This window comes from Panthera onca, chromosome A1 (assembly GCF_046562875.1).
Source record: "Panthera onca isolate mPanOnc1 chromosome A1, mPanOnc1 haplotype 2, whole genome shotgun sequence".
Taxonomy (NCBI): domain Eukaryota; kingdom Metazoa; phylum Chordata; class Mammalia; order Carnivora; family Felidae; genus Panthera; species Panthera onca.
The window spans coordinates 122507428-122522158 of NC_138339.1; the positions used below are offsets into that span (position 1 = coordinate 122507428).

At 41.6% G+C, this 14731-nt stretch overlaps 2 protein-coding genes across 2 annotated transcripts; both read right to left on the reverse strand.

The window, feature by feature from the left end:
* Positions 1-1351: 1351 nt before the first annotated feature.
* LOC132677281 (protocadherin alpha-10-like) lies at positions 1352-5803 on the reverse strand. The gene is made up of 2 exons (XM_078432168.1): positions 3163-5803; positions 1352-1384 (listed from the first exon to the last, which is right to left on the reverse strand). Exons 1-2 carry the CDS (start codon positions 5560-5562, stop codon positions 1352-1354), a joined length of 2433 nt encoding a protein of 810 aa, XP_078288294.1. The 5' UTR covers positions 5563-5803.
* Positions 5804-8254: 2451 nt separating this feature from the next.
* LOC132676619 (protocadherin alpha-7-like) lies at positions 8255-12332 on the reverse strand. Its single transcript, XM_078432215.1, has 2 exons — positions 9890-12332; positions 8255-8272 (listed from the first exon to the last, which is right to left on the reverse strand). The coding sequence occupies exons 1-2, from the start codon at positions 12284-12286 to the stop codon at positions 8255-8257; spliced, it is 2415 nt and encodes an 804-aa protein (XP_078288341.1). The 5' UTR covers positions 12287-12332.
* Positions 12333-14731: the final 2399 nt, after the last annotated feature.

The following is a 14731-nucleotide window of genomic DNA, read 5'->3' on the forward strand; positions in this document are numbered from 1 at the left end:
TTGTAAATGGCTACACAAAGGAATCTTAGGTTTTATGTGAAAGTGAGCTGTAGTCTTCATTTTGGAACACTTTTTAAAACAGTCATTTGAGGGGCGCCTGGGTGGCTCAGTCGGTTGAGCGTCCAACTTCAGCTCAGGTCATGATCTCGTGGTTTGTGAGTTCAAGCCCCATGTCGGGCTCTGTGCTGACAGCTTAGAGCCTGGAGCCTGCTTCGGATTCTGTGTCTCCTCTCTCTGCCCATCCCCCACTTGTGCTCTGTCTCTCTCTGTCTCTCAAAAATAAATGAATGTAAAAAATATAAAAAATGAAAAAAATAAAATAGCGATTTGATTATTATAGATCTATGCAAAAGATTTATAGTTATAACCACTTTTAATTATTTTTTAATTGTGGAAGCCATAAACTCAAGACCAACATACTTGCCTAAAGAAGAGCAAAAAATTTTAGCACATGGGGGGGGGTGAGAGTGACTAAATTCAGAAAAAAAACATGACTAAGAAATAAATCCCCTTGCGTTTGCTAATTTAAATAATCCAGTCCCTTTGAGAATGATGCCATACTGAAGGTCCATTCCATTTTTGGTTTAAGGAATTGGTTAATTAAGTACACATAAAGTACACATTAAAGATCGTTTTCAAGTCCCCAAATTCCAAGGCTATCATATAGCTAAATAACTATGGTATACCAGTAAAGCTATGGGTTGGTTACTGATCTTGACACAGACTATAACAAATACTATGCCTTGAAGAGCTGTAGAGTACTCATGATTAGCCTGAGTTTAATGCCATCCAATAAAGAATATATTAAACATGATTATAAAATTAAGATGTTATAACTTTAAGAGAAATTGACATATTCCTTTTATGACAAGTATGTTAAAAGCAATTCGTGACTTCGAAAATTTTTTGGTTTCATTCCAAAATTTCAATAATTCTAAATAGAATGAAAAGAAACCATCCATAAAGTTTTTTGAAATAGTTATCTTAAAACAGAGACAGAGGAAGACATTGTCAAACTAAAAACATGTGTCTTTACTATCTCCCAACTTATCCTAAAATCCCACCTTGTTTCCTCTCCTATTTGCACTACCTCTTGCAAAGACTTTAAAATTATTATGTGGCTGGGTAAAACGCTAATTAGTTATGTTAAATTTTTGGTGCATAGTTGTGTTTTAAACATGCCCCCCCAGCACCTTTTGGGATGAGCACTGGGTGTTGTATGGAAACCAATTTGACAGTAAATTTCATATATTAAAAAATAAAAAAAAAAAAAAAACATGCCCCCCCAAAAGCAAAGTAAAATAAATAAGACTAAATTGGTAAACACACAATTCTGTGTTTCATTAATTGCTCAGATAAACAGATACCTTAGTATAAGACCTTTCTGCAAGGGGGATAAAATGACATTATAAAGGGCTGAAAGAGAAGGCAGATATAAAAGAAAGGAATTCTGTACACAAGTTTAAATACTTTGCATTAACTTATCATTTGTAATCTCTAAGAGTTAGAGACTGGCCATGGGAAGTATTAACACTGAAGGCAATGCCATGCTTAAACTCCTGCCACAATTGTCTTTTCTGGTGTTCCTAAACTTGAATAGAGATTTCAAGGGTTTTTTGGGTTTTTTTTTTTTTATTTTTTTTGGGGGGGGGGGAGGTGCGGGGAGAGACAGAGACAAAGAGAGAGAGAATCCCAAGTAGGCTCCTCACTGTCGCACTGTTGGTGAGGAGCCAATGTGGGCTCGAACTCATGAACTACAAGATCATGTCCTAAGCCAAAATCAATAGAGGGATACTTAACCAACTGAGTGACCCAGGTGCCCTGAGATTTCAAGATTTATGGGAAGCTTTTTGTGAGGCACATTCAGAGTAAAAATTCAGTCTGCATACAGAAAGGAAAAAGTATTGCTAAGAACCAGAGTCAAGATCGTAAACTAGTTGCACTGCTATTTTGGTAACACTGAACTTAAACAAAAATTAAATCATAGGGATCAGATAACATGTTTTAGAATGTAATAATGAATAGGATAGTGTTGGCATCCTGCGAGTTAATTATCTGGCATTTCTCAGTCCACCTCTTCCAACACAACCCTGTTTAAGATGACTAAAGTAGTTATAACCTAAATTGCACTTATATGATATGAAATCAGTAGGAAACATTCTAAGAAAACAATTCAATTTTCTCTTCAAATTTTTCATATTAATTTTGACTAAAGTAACTTTTTTGAGCTCCTTAAAGTGATTTTCAAATATTCTCCATTATTAAACATAATCATGACTCTTTCCTCAGAATGAAAAAGCTAATACTTGAATATCATAAGCAAGATTTCATGCTGATAGAGGAGTAGATGATAAAAAGCTACTGCGTAAAATTATGTCAATAACTATTACATAATAACTATTTTTATGTTTAATGTTTATTTTTGCGAGAGAGCCTGCGAGTGGGCGGGGGGTGGGGGGCAGAGAAAGAAGAGGACAGAGGATCCTAAGCAGACTTCCTGCTCATAGGAGGGAGCCCAATGTTGCATTTGAACACATTAAGACCATGACCTGAGTCAAAGTAGGATGCTCAACCGAATGAGCCATCCAGGTGCCCCAATTATGACATTTATGAACAAACTTTAAGTCTACATATCTTACCATTAAAAACAAAATGTAAACACTGCCTACTGAGGATATAGTATGCATTATAAGTTATATTGTTTCACCATCAAGAGAATTTACCAGAGCAGTCTTTGTTAAGATAATAGGGTCATTTCAAAATTTAGATTTGAAAGTTAAATAAAATTAAAGTACTAATGAGTACAAATTAAATAAAGTACTAATCTCATAAATACTTGTAACATAAAAAAAAGACAGTGGTTTAAGGGAAAAAAACCTACAAACTACATCAAATACTTGTATTGGAAATATAAATATTTAAAAATAGGTTGAATAATTTAAAAAATTGAAGTATCAAGAAAAAATGCATAAGGTACAATAGACAAAATACAACATGAACTTTAAAATAAATATTACATTAGGTATTACTAAAATATTTGATTATAGAAATATGCTATGTTATAAAGGATGAAGATATCCGAGACATACATAAGACGGGGGAAAGCGGTTAATAAAATATTATTCATAAGGCAACATATGGAAATAAAAAGTAATAACTCACCTTCCTTGAGTAGTCCTCTCCACTAGACTGTTCTTCCCTTTGCACATCTGGTACTGGACACGGGGTAAGGCTGGGACTAAAAGCCATGAGGTCGGTCTTGGGCGGACCCTCCCCAGAGCACACCCTCTGCCGCCTCTGCTGCGAGTACGACCAGCTCCCCACCGCGCTGGAACACACCAGCGTGGGCTTCCCCGGCCCGCACGCGCCCTCGCTGGGCGGCGCCGAGCACCGCAGCGCCACGTACAGCAGCAGCGTGAGCACCAGCAGGCTGGACACCGCGCAGATGGCGATGATCAGGTACACGTTGACATCCACCAGCGCCGCCTCCGCGCCGGCGGCGCCCGCCAACACCCGCGACGAGGCCTTGGGCGCCTGGCCGCTCTCCACCAGCGACAGCAGCACGGTGGCCGTGGCCGTCAGCGCCGGCTCGCCGTGGTCCCTCACCAGCACCAGCAGGCGCTGGCGCGGCGAGTCCGCCTCGTCCAGGCTGCGCGTCGTGCTGATCTCGCCCGTGTACAGCGCCACGCGGAACGGGCTGCGCGCGCCACCCGCCGCCGGCTGCAGCTCGTACGACAGCCACGCGTTGTAGCCCGAGTCGGCGTCCACCGCGCGCACCTTCGCCACCACGTGGCCCGCGCCCACCGACCGCCACACCAGCTCGCTCACGGCGCCGCCCGCGCCGCCCGCCCCAGGCAGCGGCAGCAGCGCGGGCGCGTTGTCGTTCTCGTCCAGCACGAACACCTGCAGCGTCACGTTGCTGCCCAGCGGAGGCACGCCCGCGTCGCGCGCGCTCACTTGGAACTGCAGCAGCTCCAGCTCCTCGTGGTCCAGCGGCTGCAGCGCGTACACCTTGCCGCTCTCCGCGTGCACCGACACGTAGCTCGACAGCGCACGCTCGCCCACCCGCCGCTCCACCAGCGAGTAGGACACCAGCGCGTTCTCCTGCGCGTCCGCGTCCCGCGCGGACACCGTGAAGATGTGGCAGCCGGGAGGGTTGTTCTCCTTCACGAACACCGTGTACTCGGCCTGCGCGAATGCCGGCGCGTTGTCGTTCACGTCGGCCACTTCCACGGACACGCTGGCCGTGGCCGACAGCGAAGGCGAGCCCCCGTCCCGTGCTGTCACTACTAGAGCATAGTCCGCCACGCTCTCGCGGTCCAGGGCGCTGTCCAGCACCAGCGAATAGTAATTCTTGAAGGTGGACACCAGCTTGAAGGGGACATGGGGCGACAGTGTGCAGGTCACCTGGCCATTAGCTCCAGAATCACGGTCGGACACGCTGATCAGGGCGATGACAGTGCCCACCTGAGCATCTTCTTGTACCGGAAGAGCCAAAGAAGTGATAGCCACCTCAGGTGAATTATCATTTTCATCCAGAATTTCCACTAAGACAGTGCAGTGACCAACCATAGGTGGGTTTCCTGTATCTGTCACATCTACATGAATTTCATAAGTGTTACTATCCTCAAAGTCAATAGCATCATTTATTCGTATTTCTCCCGTTTTTTCATTCATTAGAAATTTCCTTCTTACACTGGATGGAACCAAAGCACTAAATGAATATATCATTTCTTTGTTTATTCCTTCATCCGCATCAGACGCATTCAGCCATATTACTAACGTTTGGTTCGCTGAATTTTCATACATTTTAACTTCATAAACGGATCGGTCACACATAGGCGCATTATCATTGGCATCCAACACCAAGATCAGCAGAGTAACAGATCCAGTATATTCGGGTTTGCCTCCATCGGTTGCCGTTAATAATAACTGAAGCTGAGGATTTTCTTCACGATCCAGCATTTTTCCTAGAACAAGCACTGGAAATTTGCCTTTGTCTTTTTTGCTTATAATATCAAGAATGAAAAACTCATTTGGACTGAGTCTATAAGTAAGCACTGCATTCTCTCCAACATCAGCATCAGATGCGCCTTCTAGCGGAAATCGAGAGTCAAGCAGTCGAGATTCGGGTATTGAAAGCTTTTGTTCTGAGACGGAGAAGACTGGTGGGTTGTCGTTAATGTCCTTCACCTCCACCTCCACATGGAAAACCTGCAGCGGCCTGTCCACGATCACCTCCAGGTGGATGCTACACTCTGCGTTCCGCCCGCACAACTCCTCCCGGTCGATCCGAGCATTCACAAACAAAATACCATTCTGCAGATTTACCTCCAGAAGATTCCCGCGACCTTTGGACTCCACTCGGAAAAACCGCGGCACCAGCTCCGCTAGCTCCAGCCCCAGGTCCTGCGCGATGCGGCCCACGAAGGTGCCGTGTTTGGCCTCCTCCGGGACCGAGTAGTGGACCTGACCGCTCCCCGCCTTCCAGGCTGCGACGAGCAGAAGCAAGAGAAGCAGGCGCCAGTCTCTTGGCCCCCTGGGTCTGTAGACCAACATCATACCTTTCTGCCGATTCACAAATTGATGAATCAGCGGTCTAGAACAACTGCTGCCTGAATTTTCCTATTCGATTTCTTACATCCACTTTTATGGAAACGGCCGAGATCTGCGAATGTAGTTCCTTTCTAGTCCTCGAGAAACAGGATTATGCCTTTGTTCCAAAAAAAATTTTGTGGAAGACAGCGACATCCGGTGGCTGAATGTGTAAGTACAATTCCGTGAGTTTTAACAACTTGTCTTTCATTCACAGCGTTTGATTCTATTTGTACATATTTGTAGCTCTATGGATCTTCAAAACTTCACATGAGGTCTCTTTTGTACATAATAATAATCATTGTCGACCTTCAGTTCAGCGTTTTCTTAAATTCAGAATCTCGGGAAGTAATTTCTTCCCCCTGACTCTCATTAGCTACATTTGAAAATGCTCTTAATATTTTATAATACCAGTGTATTAGTTTTTTGCTGGATAACAAATTTATATGTCTTCAAGTTTGATACTTAATTCATTTCTCTTTCTCATTATTTTTGCGATTAAATAAACCTTACCAGACGCTAATCTCAAGTATCACTTCTCTGTGAGGTGTTTGAAACTCTTAAATTTCAGTCATCACTAGAAAGTTGAGAGGAGAACACCAGCTCAATATTGGAAATGACTCCATTCTGATTCCTATTCTTAAACTTACTGGTTGTGTGACTCTCTCTGTCTCTGTTTCCAGTTTCATAACATTCATACAATAATAATGTGGGGGTTGTGTGAATTATGATACATTAAATACCTAGGATATTACCTTAAGGAGACCTAGGATATTACCTTAAGGAAAGTGAGTGGCTCATAAATGGCAATATTTTCAGCCCTCGATTTAGCCACATTTATTTTCATAATGGTCGAGACCAAAATCAGCTTTTTGGTAAAAATTATTACCTATATAATATTATCACTCTGCAATACCTTTACGATTGCTACTACACAGGCTGAGTGGTGGGTGGTTCCCATCTTAGGAAAGCAGAAAAGTACTTTTTTTGAGAAATCAGTTATACAGGGAGAAGTCACATTTTTTATATGTATCTTACATGGGAAAAAAGAACTTTAATTATGATTCTAAAGATAAGCACTTTCATCTTTGTTATATTTAAGCTTTTTGAGTACCCCAAATATACAGTTTGGGAATTATCTAATAGTTTTATCAGTGTCAATAAAATATTCATCATCACCTGGAGTAAAATATTTTCTCTCTTGAAGTTTTTAGAATCAAGTATTTAGCAAATGAAATTCTCTATTAATATATCTGCACTACTGAAAAAAGAGAAAAAGTTCTTTTTTTCCCAAAAAGGAAAAACTTAATAATAGGACCTTTGGTCTTATCCAAAGGTTATTTTCTTTACTTTAATGATATTGTAAGTTATAACAGAGATCAATAATTTTGAATTCTTTCAGTTGCTATTAAGAGCTGAAAAACAGACTAACACTTATGAACAAAAAAAGTGACAGGAATGAGAGTCATTTAATTCATGGATTCATGTGTGCCACTAAATTGTTTTTATAATCTTCTACTTCTTCAGATTGACCCTAGGTGAAAATCCATTCAAATTCTGGTTTTAGTGGCTATTTTTCTTGTAAAGCACAAATTAAAGCGTAACAACTTATGTATCTATCTACGATACTAATCAATGTTTAGTTTGAGCTACTTTCTGGAATCTAAAAATAAGTTTATTAGTGAATAATCATCGCAACACAAGGTAATAATATAAACTATACTCCATTCCTGTTAATGTGCATTTTATAGCAAGTAATAGCATAAATGTGCCAGTTAAATCTGCAATAATGAATACAAAGCAGGGGTAGTTAAATTATATACTCTCAAATAATAGGAACTTGCTTCGCTAAGTGTCTCATAAGCCTATTAGATCTAAAACTTCAGCTGAATAAGAAACACCTGGAGTGCTTATTGAAAAGCAAGTTTGCCAGTCCTACTTATTTCAGAAATTGTGGAGTAGAGTCTGGGAACCAGAATGTTCAATAAGGACTCCAGATGTTGCTAATGCAGTTAGCATTATCAGGTCTAGGATAGGATAGGCTGGCCATAGACCCCAAGTTACCTGGGATATACTCTGTTTATGTCTGTAGTCTCGTATACTTACTTATAGTGTCCCTTCACTCTCAAAAGTGTCTAAGATTAAGTCAGAACTTAGATAGTTAACCCTATATAAAAACTACAATTTAGGGGCTGACATAGGAAGTTTCATTATTGATTTAATGGTTGCTGCTTGAATTGAGGAGTGTTACCCACAGAAACACAGAGGGCTAGTTACTGGGCAAAAAACTAAAGTGTCTTCCATGCTCTCACTTCTCCATTTTGAACTTCTCAGCTGTTTCAAATCCTAACCTCCCTGGATCCCAGTGTGTGCATGCTTCCTGATGATCCAAAAGATAAATTCATTGCTAGATCTTCTGAAAATTTGCACATGATGATAGCCCATATTAAAAAGAAAATAAATATTAATATAAAGGATGAAATTACCAATTATATCAATACAGCTATCAATAATAAAGAATAAAATTTATAATTATAGAAAACATAGTAAATAATAAATAATACTAGCTCTAAGAGACTAAAGGAGCGGGGAGTTAGATTTCTAGCACTCCTTGATCCATATAATCCATATAACATATAATCAAATACCTGAGCCCAATTCAAGTGACATATGGAACCTGAAAAAAAGTGCAAGGACAGAGATATTTGAAGGTATAAGTCTAGATCTAAGGTGAGTTATCCTGATAGACGTAGACAAGATTGATTACAGGAGCTCAGAGAATACTCAAGTTTGGAAATAAACATGATGAAAAGAAAACAGATCACTTTGTAACATATAACAAACATGTCCTCTATAAGGGAAAAGAAAAAAATGCTGAAATGTATTATTTAAATTAATTTCACTTGCACTTTCATTGTTATATTGTGGCTCTATTCTCAAAGGTACTCTGATTTTGCTCTGAGTTTTTTTTTTTAAGTTCATTTATTTATTTTGAGAGAGAAGAGAAAGCATGCATGAGCAGGGGAAGGGCAGAGAGAGAGGGAGAGAGAATCCCAAGCAGGCTCCATGCTGTTAGTGCAGAGCCTGGGGAGGGGCTCAAACTCACAAACCATGAGATCATAACCTGAGCGAAAACCAAGAGCTGGACGCTTAACAACTGAGCCACCCAGGTTCCCCACTCTGCTGAGTTTTTAATTAAGGAGTACCTTGTAAAATATCTAACACAATAAAAACACCACAATATAAAAATAAGTCACATAACAAAAATGCTACATAAATATAAAGGAAGTTTCTAAAATATAAATTAGAAAATAAAAGCTTGGACTAAAGACCCAGTGTGAAGAACCACCACAATTCAGGAAATATAAGTTTAACATGTAATAAGTTTAAAGGTGTACAATCTCATCTCCAGATTTCTGTCTTTCAGAATATTGAGAGGGAAAGTAAATCATCCTCTCCACTGATGGAGTAACTTTTTAAGTTACAGACTATGAATTTCAAGAGAATTCAGAGTGTAGAACTTAGATATATCTCTAATGCTCAAACATATACTAACAAAATTTTTAGTAAAAAGGAGAAAGTCATTTGAAGAAAGAAAGTACATGTCAGGAAGTATTTTCTCTAATATCAGATAAAATATCAATGTCAAGCATAAAGAAACATATTTTACACAAGTTGGAAGGAGTGTTACATTTCTAACATTTGGTGTTTGATTCCTAAAGCAAAGTAACTGATTTCTAGGGCACACTGAAATTTACTCATTGACGTAAACACTGAGTAGTGCTGACCAACCATGTTTCCAGTCTCCATCCAGAGGAAAGTAAAAAACTACAAAGTTAACAAGGTAACAGCTACTACATATTTCTGCTTATGGGTTTCTTATAAACAACAGAATTATACTAAAATATCATGCATACTTTAGAAATGAATAAATGACAGAGTGATGCTGAAGTATACTTAATGTGTAGCAATTAAATTGTTTTTCAACTGATACTTCTCAGGCAGAGAGGTAGCCTGGCTATAGAAATTCAATACAACCCCATAACAGATTTTAAATAAAACTGATTCAGCACCCAATAAATACCTACTCAATGTATGGTTTTTAATGATTCTCAATTAGAAATTGAAACTCAAAAGTCAGGTATAAAAGTACTCACTTCTGAAAAACAAGAAAATATTGACAGATCTCTATAATAACTGGGTAAAACTATTTAAGTACCGTCTGAGGTAACGAGAATATTTTTCAGGCTTCAAATATAAATCTATAAATAAATAAAATATTTGAACAACCGACCTTTCCAGAAGACTCCAAAGAAGCTTGTGGATCTTCCGTTGGATTCAGAGATCCAGGACACGGGGGAAGGCTGGGACTAAAAGCCATGAGGTCGGTCTTGGGCGGACCCTCCCCAGAGCACACCCTCTGCCGCCTCTGCTGCGAGTACGACCAGCTCCCCACCGCGCTGGAACACACCAGCGTGGGCTTCCCCGGCCCGCACGCGCCCTCGCTGGGCGGCGCCGAGCACCGCAGCGCCACGTACAGCAGCAGCGTGAGCACCAGCAGGCTGGACACCGCGCAGATGGCGATGATCAGGTACACGTTGACATCCACCAGCGCCGCCTCCGCGCCGGCGGCGCCCGCCAACACCCGCGACGAGGCCTTGGGCGCCTGGCCGCTCTCCACCAGCGACAGCAGCACGGTGGCCGTGGCCGTCAGCGCCGGCTCGCCGTGGTCCCTCACCAGCACCAGCAGGCGCTGGCGCGGCGAGTCCGCCTCGTCCAGGCTGCGCGTCGTGCTGATCTCGCCCGTGTACAGCGCCACGCGGAACGGGCTGCGCGCGCCACCCGCCGCCGGCTGCAGCTCGTACGACAGCCACGCGTTGTAGCCCGAGTCGGCGTCCACCGCGCGCACCTTCGCCACCACGTGGCCCGCGCCCACCGACCGCCACACCAGCTCGCTCACGGCGCCGCCCGCGCCGCCCGCCCCAGGCAGCGGCAGCAGCGCGGGCGCGTTGTCGTTCTCGTCCAGCACGAACACCTGCAGCGTCACGTTGCTGCCCAGCGGAGGCACGCCCGCGTCGCGCGCGCTCACTTGGAACTGCAGCAGCTCCAGCTCCTCGTGGTCCAGCGGCTGCAGCGCGTACACCTTGCCGCTCTCCGCGTGCACCGACACGTAGCTCGACAGCGCACGCTCGCCCACCCGCCGCTCCACCAGCGAGTAGGACACCAGCGCGTTCTCCTGCGCGTCCGCGTCCCGCGCGGACACCGTGAAGATGTGGCAGCCGGGAGGGTTGTTCTCCTTCACGAACACCGTGTACTCGGCCTGCGCGAATGCCGGCGCGTTGTCGTTCACGTCGGCCACTTCCACGGACACGCTGGCCGTGGCCGACAGCGAAGGCGAGCCCCCGTCCCGTGCTGTCACTACTAGAGCATAGTCCGCCACGCTCTCGCGGTCCAGGGCGCTGTCCAGCACCAGCGAATAGTAATTCTTGAAGGTGGACACCAGCTTGAAGGGGACATGGGGCGACAGTGTGCAGGTCACCTGGCCATTAGCTCCAGAATCTCGGTCAGACACACTGATCAAGGTGATGACTGTGCCCCGCTGAGCATTCTCTGAGATAGGGAGAGACAGGGAAGTAACAGCCAACTCTGGAGCATTATCATTAGCGTCCAAAACTTGCACAAGAACTGTACAGTGACCAGCTAGTGGTAGATAGCCTTTATCGATCGCTTCTACTCGAATTTTGTAGGTTTTACATTCTTCAAAATCTATATGTCCTATTGCTATAATTTCTCCATTTATGGCATCCATGTAGAATTTAGATTTTACATCTGGGGAAACGTCACTAGAGAATGAATAAATAATATCCCCATTCATGCCGTCATCCAAATCTGAGGCATTAAGTTTAATTACCAATGTTCCATTGGGAACATTTTCTGGTAATTTCACCGCATAGAGTGTTCTGTCGAAAACTGGTGCGTTGTCATTGGCATCCAGCACTTTGATGAGTAACTGAACAGTGCCAGTCAGCTCAGGTTTGCCTCTATCAGTGGCTGTGAGCAATAAATGAAGTTCCGGAGATTCTTCCCTGTCTAAAGATTTCCGTAATACAAGACCAAGAGGTTTTTCCTGTTCGCCATTGGTTGGTACGTCCAGAGAGAAAAACTCGTTGGGGCTCAGTTTGTAAGTCAACAGAGCGTTCTCCTCGATATCTGCATCGGAAGCGTCCTCTAGTGGAAACCTAGAGTCAAGCATCCTGGATTCGGCTATAAACAGATTCTTTTTTGTCTCCGGGAATACGGGCGGGTTGTCGTTAATGTCCTTCACCTCCACTTCCACATGGAAAACCTGCAGCGGCCTGTCCACGATCACCTCCAGGTGGATGCTGCATTCCGCGCTCCGCCCACACAGCTCCTCGCGGTCGATCCGAGAATTCACAAACAAAATACCATTCTGCAGGTTTACCTCCAGAAGGTCCCCGCGACCTTTGGACGCCACTCGGAAAAAGCGCGGCACCAGCTCCGCCAGCTCCAGCCCCAGGTCCTGCGCGATGCGGCCCACGAAGGTGCCGTGTTTGGCCTCCTCCGGGACTGAGTAGTGGACCTGGCCGCTCCCGCTTTCCCAGGCTGTGAGGATTATAAAAAACAGCAGTAGATGCTGGTGCCCCCGGTCGCCTCGATTCGAGTACACCATTTCAAATTAATTGGGATTTTAAAATTATTCAAATCGGCGTAACTTATCTCAATATTTGGAGGAATCTTACCCCTTCGTTACTATCCTGATGTGCTCTCCATTGTTCAACATCCGCATAGAAAAACACAGTGGAGAATCTTTCTAATATGAAAACGGAGGACTTCGTTTTGTCTTGAATGAGAGAATTTCGCGGTAAAGAGCGACATCATGTGGTCAAATAGTAAGTACGAACTATAATTATCAATTTTATTAATAAATGTTAAATTTTATTTTAACCTGATTTTTTTCCTTCAGTTTTGTTAAAGCGTAGAACAACACTTCTCATGTTTGCTGAAAGCATTAAGAGACTTAACTTCTGAATATTTAGTGTGACCATAACTGTGGTCTCCTTATGCCTTGAAAATACGTTTTCCCAGTTTTAAAATAAAAATAAAATGAATCATGTCAGGAGCAGTAAATTTTAAAATATTTTGTTTATATAAAGTTCAGGCAACTTCATTTCTTAGATTTCTGTTAAGAAAATTCTTGGTATCTCTAGGGACCCAAGATCTCAAGTATTTACGAGTGGAAGAAAAACTTAGAAGAGGTATTTGTTTGTAGGAAGCAAGGAATATAAGCAACTAATTCATATACCTTTCTTGAGAAAACACAATAATAGAGGGTTAGTGGGGTCTTTGAAGAGAAATCATTTGTATTAAGTGAATTTTGCATGGAGAAAGTATCTTGAATTTCTCTTTTCATCAGAATTTATATACTCCATTCCAAAAGTTCATGGTTCTTATCTCTTTATTCTTTCCATTCTTTCTAAGTCCCAGATTTTATGAATGTCCACCTGTTTTTACAGTCTCCAATTTAATTGAGATTATTTCATAACATAAATTTATTTCATCACATAATGTTAGTATTCATCTGTCATACTTAGAGCAATCCTTCGATCAAGCTTGGGGTGTTTTATCATTTTCAGTTTTACTTAATAGAGCAAATTCTCATGAGTATTTTATTCCCATGTTCCCAATTGCAAGTAGAATAATTATTACACCTGTATTGCTTTCCAATTTTGATCTGCCTGAGATTTTTCCAATCTGCATGTTTTTAATTAGCACAAAAATGGACAATAAAACCACAGAGGCATACCATTTATGTAGTAACACTAAATAAGAGCAGGTACAAATTTTAAAACCACATTTCTCATAATTAATTGTCTTTAATAGCATTTAGTCATATAATTTATAGTGGCATAGGTTTATAAAAAATGTTTAAGACTGGTTGGTTGGAAATCGTAGTCTTAACTTAGATTTCCTTTTAAAATGGAGAATAGGGGAGCTAGTTATAAGTTAAAGAATATTTCAGGATGATATGTTGACTATAAACTCAAAAGGTATACTAATAACAATTCTATAAACAGCAACTATGAATATAATTAAGCTAAGCCTACTCATTCACATTTTTAAAGCGTCCTCATTTCTTTAAAGTTAAGTACTATAAATGGTTCTTGAAAGTCTGCTGTGGACATTACATATTAGTCCAACTAGGTGTGGGCTAGAGGGGTGAATTTATGTGACCATACAAATCACAGTCTAATTTAGAGTTAAAAAAATCAAACTACATTACAAAAAAGTTACAGTCATGGGTAACATAATCAGTTACTCAGATAATACAGCTTCCAAAGCTCAAATCATCCTTGTGACCCTCCTTTCTTTGACTTACACATACCTTTCTTTTAAATAAGCAAGAAATATAAATGTTCACTAAAATTCTGAAACTCACAACACTTGGAAGCAAGAATATGCAATGGAAAAAAATACAGTCTCTTCAACAAATGATGTTGGAAAAAGCAGACAGCTCATGCAAAAGAATGAAAATGGACCACTTTCTTACACCATATACAAAAATAAACTCAAAATGGATTAAGGACCTAAATGTGAGAGCTGAAATCATAAAAATCATAGAAATGAGCACTTGCAGTAATTTCTCTGACATTGGCCATAACAACATCTTTCTAGATGTGTCACCTGAGGCAAGGTAAATAAAAGCAAAAATAAACTATTGGGACCTCATTAAAATAAAAAGCTTTTGCACAGCAAAGGAAACAGGCAACAAAACTAAAAGACAACCAACTGAATGGGAGAAGATATTTCCAAATGACATATCTGATAAAGGGTTAGTATCCGAAATGTATAAAGAACTTATACAACTCAACACTCAAAAACCAAATAATCCAATTAAAAATGGGCAGAAAATATGAATAGACATTTCTCCAAAGAAAACATACAGATGGCCAAAAGACACATGAAAAGATGTCCAACATTCACTCATCAGCAGGGAAACGCTAGTCAAAACCATAATGAGGTATCACCTCATACCTATCAGAATGGCTAAAATTAAAAAAAAAAAAAAGGCAACAAGTATTGGTGACGATATGGAGAAAATGGAACCCTCATGCAC

What these genes read in the sequence shown, in the direction of transcription:
- LOC132677281 (XM_078432168.1), bottom strand. Translation starts at nt 5,562, where the DNA reads ATGATGTTGGTCTACAGACCCAGGGGGCCAAGAGACTGGCGCCTGCTT. An exon ending in GAGAGGACTACTCAAGGAAG is followed by an intron (nt 1,385 to 3,162) that starts GTGAGTTATTAC and finishes TCCCCCTTGCAG; the next exon opens with AAAGGTCTTATACTAAGGTA.
- LOC132676619 (XM_078432215.1), bottom strand. Translation starts at nt 12,286, where the DNA reads ATGGTGTACTCGAATCGAGGCGACCGGGGGCACCAGCATCTACTGCTG.